The sequence below is a fragment of the Photinus pyralis genome, unplaced genomic scaffold (assembly GCF_008802855.1).
Source record: "Photinus pyralis isolate 1611_PpyrPB1 unplaced genomic scaffold, Ppyr1.3 Ppyr1.4_LG7, whole genome shotgun sequence".
Classification (NCBI taxonomy): domain Eukaryota; kingdom Metazoa; phylum Arthropoda; class Insecta; order Coleoptera; family Lampyridae; genus Photinus; species Photinus pyralis.
The window spans coordinates 24,608,517-24,615,519 of record NW_022170738.1 but is presented as its reverse complement, the minus strand read 5'-3'; the positions used below and the strand labels follow the sequence as shown (position 1 = coordinate 24,615,519).

The following is a 7,003-nucleotide window of genomic DNA, read 5'->3' as shown; positions in this document are numbered from 1 at the left end:
ATAATTTCTCTTTACTAATTTACATGACAAAATTCTGATACCTCATAATATTCAACTCCTAATAAACGCGCAACCCCAAATAAATTCAATTCTAAGCCCCTCTTTTGTGGAAACCACCCTTAAAATCATTTCGAACTACCAAAATCTAATAAAACAGCGATTTTTTAGTAGTTCAGCGTTTGGATCTTTCATAATTTCTTCAAGGACTATGAAAGTTTCTTTAAAAACTTTTTACACAGTTTCTAATCATTCCTTAGATATTTTATAGAGATCCAGAAAAAATCAATCTGACGTTTTTATTTCTGAGACATCCAGCCTCAAATAGAACATTGTACGTACCACGCAAGGTTAAGCAGTGGATTACAAATATCAGATGTCTTAAACAAAATCTGAGCTAAGCCGTAAATGGTACCTTAGTAGGTAAAGTAGTATTGCACTGCTCGAAATAATTGTAAGTTTCGTGAAAATACGGAAAACACTTCCATAAATCACAGTATTACATTTGTATAGAATTATGAACCTACGAAAGCGTAGAGCGGACATAGATAAAATATTTTACTAATTTCAAGTTATAACTCGAAGTTAAGCCCAGCTTCGAGATACAAATCGAAATTAAGACTAGCTTCGAGTTACAACTCGAAATTAACGGTAATTTCAAGTTATAACTCGAAATTAAGGTCAGCTTCGAGTTACAACTCGAAATTAACGGAAATTTCGAGTTACAACACGAAATTAAGATTAGCTTCGAGTTGTAACCCGAAATTACGTTTGAGTTCCCGTTATTATACTCTGTATTAATCCAATCCCGGTTACTAATTGTTCAGAGTTGACAGTTAGTGGCGATTGTGTTTTAAATGCGGTATCGTGGTACTACTTTGTCCAAATGGAAGAACTGATCTCATTTTATTTTCGTATGGGTTTACAACAGTGCGAAATAGTGTCTTGTTTGGCGTTAAATCATAGCATATTTATTAGTGATCGCCACCTTAGACGTTTGCTGAGAAAACTAAATTTATTCAGAAGACAGAATTACTCGGATATAACCGATGTGGCAAACTTTATTGAAAACAGTGTTCACCAGCACAGCCAACTCCATGGGTATCGGTGGATGTATTTAAAATGCTTGCAGGCCCATTTCGTTGTGACACAAGAAGTTGTGAGACTGTTACTTCACATTATTGATCCGGTAGGTGTAGATATTCGCACTAGACGTAGATTACGTCGTAGGCAATATAAGAATAAAGGACCTAACTTTCTATGGCATATGGACTGTTATGATAAACTAAAGCCATTTGGTATATGTATTAGCGGATGCATCGACGGATTTTCTAGGCGAATAATGTGGCTGTATGCCGGGAACAATACTAGCGATCCAAGTGTGATAGCAGCCTACTATTTGCTAACATTAAAGTCAATTGGAGGTTGTCCTAGAACTGTAAGGGCTGACATGGGCACTGAAAATGGCTTAGTCAAAGAAATTCAAATTAATTTAAGAAACCAGGCTTTAACGGATGATGGGCATAGTCTACTGCCTCCTTTTCTGTATGGAAAAAGTACATCAAATCAAAGAATAGAGTCGTGGTGGTCAATTTTAAGAAAACATCATTCACAGTTCTGGCTTAACCTATTTCATAAACTGCGAGAGGATGGTAATTTTTCTGGAGACTTTCTGGATAAAAACTTGATACAATTCTGTTTTCTAAAGATTATACAGGTAGGAAATACATATTCTATCAGATACTTAAAAAATAGTAGATATTTCTGCCGTAAGATAGTCTGAAGGCGGTGAAGCGTAGTTTTTGTTCTGCACAATAAATGAAAAATGTAAGTAGATATTTCATTACTAATACTGATATTTTTAGGATGAACTGGACACGGTGGCCTTAGAATGGAACTTGCACAGAATATCGGGATCAAGAAACAGTGTTTCGCCAAGAGGTCGACCATTCACCTTGTATCATATGCCTCAAATTTACGATACTACAGACAACATTTGTCACATTCCAATTAATGAAATTTCAAACTTTGATGAATTCTGTGCATTTCCATCCAACTGTCCTTGTGACAGAGATGTTTATGAATTAAGCGTGATTTTAATGATTGAAAATGATTTGCACTTGGCTAGGAATGCACACGATGCCACAGATTTATATTTATATCTACGAGCGAAGATAGTGGATCTTATGATTTAATACAACGGTGTATTGGTTATCACACAGTGTATGTCGATTATTTTACTTTATTCACATACATTCACATATATCGTTTTTATAATTATAAGTATATAAAAATAAAAACTTAACTTTACAAATAAAAACTATGAACTAAACTGAAATTCTCTGATGTGTAACATAACATCAATGTACTTGTATTTAAGCAGTCAATAATAATTAAATAATGTCTATTAACCACACGTTCCCAAAGCACTTGCTGCATTGCCGCGTTGTATTGCCATAAGCTTATTTGTTGTTGAAGACATGTTTTGGCTTGACGAACTCTAGTTTTTGTTTGCAGCAAGGAACCTATTTAATGCCACAATGTTTTGGTTTCTTCGCTCTAGGTTCCCATGGTTTCAATGGCGAAAGCATCAAATTCATATGTTTCTTTAATATCTTTGTATTTCTTGTGCTTCAAAGAAACTGTAGAAGCGGCGCGGCGGCAGAACCTGAGAGCAAACAGCTGTTCTGAAGGTGTGAAGCAGCAACAGTGTCGACGCAAACCAAAGAACGTCCTTTTCCACAGAGTTATAGACATTCCGTCTGGGCGTTTACCACCCGTTCGGAAAAGGCCACACGGTTATAATAAATTTGGAATATCAATTGATACCAGAGCCCGTTTTAAAATATTATTTTTATGAATACTGGTGCTAAATGTATAGGGAAATAATTGCGGTCACTCCAACCACTTCCAATTATTTTAGCAACAGCTTCCCATTCCGCGAAACCGAAATAATCTCGAAGACAAGGCACTTTAAGGCTCGTTCCAACGGTACAGAGCAGGTTTCCGGCTTTCCGGTATCTTGCACCGATAGGGGCAGGTTTTTCGCGCTGAGACTGCACAAAATAGGAGCGGGAAAAAGCACCAAATTAGAACAGTGTGCTTGTATACCTATGCAAAAAAGTCATCTGACGACGACCTAATTATTTTGGAGTTTGTGTTAATAATGTTAAAGGGAATAAAGATGGCACGCATCCCATTAATCGGGAAAGAAAAGAATAAAATATCCCTTTATCGTCTCTCTACCCGCTGATGTCATGACAATAGATGCATAATATCAGGTATCGCTCTGTAAAAGTGTAAACTAATTAATCAATGAAACCAGGATTTTATCGTTTATTATATGTTTACTTTTAAACATGCAGGGTTAATAAACATTCAATGCGGTCAATTTTAAACGCATGCACGTTTGACATACAATATGGTAATCGCACCTACACAGGCACCTACATCATATAAAATAATAAAAGTATCTAGGTAGATACCTACTGATTTAAAAGAAAATACTTACAAAATAAAAATAATCATAACACACTGATGTAGGTAAACCAAAATCTAAAAAACAAACCAAAAATGATACGTTTGACACCGCGTTTACGGTGTTTTACATAAACAAATGCTTAAAAAATAGTAACATAAAAACTTTGAACTTATTCTAAGAAACCTTTCTATATTATATCCATTACCCATACACCAGATATAAGTAACGCATTGAATTCACTTCTAAACTCTACGAAACTTTTGTAAGATTTTGGAAGTTGCAACAGCTTGTTGCAGGTATGTGCAATTGGTACACGCGCAAAACCGTCAGACTCAATAAAATCAACATTTATTTTCTGGTTGGCAAGATTGGAGCCAGTGCAGAACCGCAGCAGAGCACAACGCGTTTTCTCATCGCTTTCTTTTATGTATTTTAAAAGGAAAGCGAACATCTGATTTTCTACGTCCGAGGAATTGACTTTCTTCTCAAAACAAGAGATAACATTTTTTACGGACGGAGATAAACTTTTATATAATTCATCTAAATTGACAGATCTTGCTATCGAAAATAATTCCTGTGTAAAACATTGCACAATAAAGGCAGAACGCTGTAGAATTTCCTGTTCCGCAATTTGCTCAATTAAACTTCGTATATTTTCTTTACTTGGTACCCATTTCGCCTTAAATAACGTGCATACACTGTATAAGTCGTCAAGATCCACGCTTTGAAAATCATTTAACGCATTACTTAACACATTTTTGTCACTTTCGCTAACATAATTTAAGAAGTTATCAACTAATTCGACTTTATTTACAATTTCCTTAAAACATTGCTTAAAAAAAACCGGTGCTATCCTAATAGGAAAATATTTTTCTTTTCTATAACCCCCAACTAAAATTTTAGCGACTGCTTCCCATTCTTTTATTCCAAAATCATGGCGTATAATAGGTACTTTATAGTCAGTACCTTCAGTGCAGTTCTCGTAAAATGTAGTCCAGAATTCGGATAAAACATCTCGAAAAACACCACCAACATCTTCAGCAAGTTCTGGCCTTCCGTTTGGTAGAATTACCTCTATTTGAAGACTATTGAAATGTAAATCGTAATTTTTTGTAGCTTCTATAAGTTCCTGAAATATTTGTCCCCTATGTAAAACCAATTTTTCACTTGACAATATATTTTCAACTATGGCGGTCGAGGTCTGAGTTACTTCAAATATGTTATCTGTGGCTGAGAATGTGTTGAGGAAATTATCCGGCGAGTTATGCAAAGGTAAATCAAGATCCTAAAAATAAGTTACTTGTTAATGGTACACGAGTTTTTGATGGTGAGAAAAGTCAGTCAGTCAGGCAAAGTCAGAATTAGAAAATGTTTTAACTAGAAGAAGCTACCATGAAAATTTCATCCTTCCACAAATAGACATTCTGCATATGCACAAATGCGCAGAAGATGACTTTTGGCATGTGCGTAAAAGCTAAGAAAAGCTGTTCTGCAAATAGGAACGAGTTACGTGGATCGATGGAAAGACAGCCAGACCGACAAATCATTTGAAATCATTTTCATTTTGTTTATTGTCATACAAATAGGTACCACCTAGGGGAAGAGATACACGGAAGACGGAAGACAGGCGGACGGACAGGCAAACAGACAGACAGAGAGACGGAAAATAAAGGGCTTTTCACATTTTTGCGGGTTCGGAGGGGCGTTACAAAAATGTTGAATGTAACTGTTTAAAAGTAAAAGATATAGTCAAAGCGAAAAAATTACTAGCTATATAATAAAATGTAGTTACCTCTTCAATAAAGGAAGCTAAATATCCGGAAATATTGCTGGTTGAAGGTTGATTGATATCGTCTTCTCTATAAGCAACCGTACTGGGTTGAGGTGGTTGGTTGGAAACAATGTCGTTTTCAAAGTCATCACATAAATCGAAGACCATCTCATTCTCACTACTGTCATCTACCAGAGGAAGATCATTACCGCCTTCTTTGCATTTAACAACGGATAAATAAAACCGCAATTTATTTACTTTGGTTTCATTGTACATTTCCTCAACAGTTAAGTCGGTATCCACTGGGCTCTTGCAAAAATCAAGCAGACTTATTGTGAAGTTTTCAATAGGCCCAAAAGTCTTTGAAATATTGTTAGGGAAAAACAATTTTTTTGCAAATTCCAAAATATCTGTATTTTTGCTTGTCCTATCTACGTCGACTTTTCTTGTGCCTCCCCCTTTGTTAAGTCTAACTTGCGTTAGTTGTTTTGTGGTATCATTGAACGCCATAAATCCCAATTCAATAGCTCTGGTCGTCTTTCTATGCTTCTTCGGTTCCAATACGTGAGAAGATGCTCCTTTATTATCACTTCTAGCATTTCTGGCAGCCATTTTTTGGCGTAGCTTTTCAATTAAGCCATTTTTTTTGGGTAATAGCTTCTTCTGGCAAAAGTTTTTCACCGCTATTCTGTCGCCTAATCGAGGAATGTATTTCTTAAATACCTCCTCGTCCATTACTTGAATGGTGGCTTCATCAATCTGATAAACATACAAATTAAAGAAGTTGAGATATTATATAACTATCAATTCGTAGATATCGTCAGTCAAATGGATAAGTGTGATTAGCGGACTAGCCTACGAGTATAATGTTATATATAACCCGCCTTCCGGGATAGTATCGTGTCAATGTTGAACGAAAAGACTTTTTGTTCAACATTAGCATGATCCTATTCCGGAAGCCGCTCGCATCTTAATAAAAACAAAGATTGTAAATCGACACAAGGTGTGCTGTGACCGGTATATTGCTAGTATAGGAGTATACTTACATTTTCTAACTTCATATTTTCAATTTCATCATTCGATAAGCCTCTCGTCTTTAAGAACTCTTCCAAAGACAAATTCATCTGTAAAAAATTAAATTGTCGCACAACCCTTAGCAATAACTTATAGGCACGCCATTACTAGCTTTACTGACGAGTTGAGAATGCATCCTTTTACCATGGTTTAAATACTTTTAAAGAATGCTTTTACACAACGCAAATGAATTACGTAAAGAATATGACTTACCTGTTCCAAGCAGTTTTCTTCACCCATGGTTCACATTCACAGAGAAATATAACAAAATTCGCTTACTTTGAGTTATTATTCTACTTAAGTCGGTTTAGAAGATAGAGATGACACGTAATCACCTACTCTAATTCTTAACTGTCATGTGCCTCAAACAGTAATTAGTTGAAATACTTAGTAATAAGCTAGTCTTAATTTCGTGTTGTAACTCGAAATTAACCTTAATTTCGTGTTGTAACTCGAAGCTAGCCTTAATTTCGACTTGTAACTCGAAACTGACCTTAATTTCCAGTTGTAACTCGAAGCTAGTCTTAATTTTGACTTGTAACTCGAATCTAGTCTTAATTTCAAGATGAAACTCGAAGCTAGTCTTAATTTCGACTTGTAACTCGAAGCTAGCTTTAATTTCGAGTTATAACTTGAAATTAGTAAAATATTTTATCTATGTCCGCTCTACGCTTTCGTAT

At 35.5% G+C, this 7,003-nt stretch overlaps 2 protein-coding genes across 2 annotated transcripts; one reads left to right on the top strand and one right to left on the bottom strand.

The window, feature by feature from the left end:
* The first annotated feature begins 589 nt into the window (after positions 1 to 589).
* LOC116175387 lies at positions 590 to 2,279 on the top strand. Its single transcript, XM_031493475.1, has 2 exons — positions 590 to 1,714; positions 1,863 to 2,279. The coding sequence occupies exons 1-2, from the start codon at positions 884 to 886 to the stop codon at positions 2,190 to 2,192; spliced, it is 1,161 nt and encodes a 386-aa protein (XP_031349335.1). The 5' UTR covers positions 590 to 883; the 3' UTR covers positions 2,193 to 2,279.
* A 592-nt stretch (positions 2,280 to 2,871) lies between these two features.
* On the bottom strand, positions 2,872 to 6,970 carry LOC116177437. The gene is made up of 4 exons (XM_031496413.1): positions 6,537 to 6,970; positions 6,296 to 6,373; positions 5,271 to 6,008; positions 2,872 to 4,763 (listed from the first exon to the last, which is right to left on the bottom strand). Exons 1-4 carry the CDS (start codon positions 6,561 to 6,563, stop codon positions 3,666 to 3,668), a joined length of 1,941 nt encoding a protein of 646 aa, XP_031352273.1. The 5' UTR covers positions 6,564 to 6,970; the 3' UTR covers positions 2,872 to 3,665.
* Positions 6,971 to 7,003: the final 33 nt, after the last annotated feature.

Excerpts from the sequence above, each read along its gene's own strand:
- LOC116175387 (XM_031493475.1), top strand. The coding sequence starts at position 884 with ATGGAAGAACTGATCTCATTTTATTTTCGTATGGGTTTACAACAGTGC. Across the intron at positions 1,715-1,862 it reads GTTTTCTAAAGATTATACAG|GATGAACTGGACACGGTGGC; the intron begins GTAGGAAATACA and ends TGATATTTTTAG.
- LOC116177437 (XM_031496413.1), bottom strand. The coding sequence starts at position 6,563 with ATGGGTGAAGAAAACTGCTTGGAACAG. Across the intron at positions 6,374-6,536 it reads AAGAAAACTGCTTGGAACAG|ATGAATTTGTCTTTGGAAGA; the intron begins GTAAGTCATATT and ends AATTTTTTACAG. Across the intron at positions 6,009-6,295 it reads AAAATATGAAGTTAGAAAAT|ATTGATGAAGCCACCATTCA; the intron begins GTAAGTATACTC and ends TATGTTTATCAG.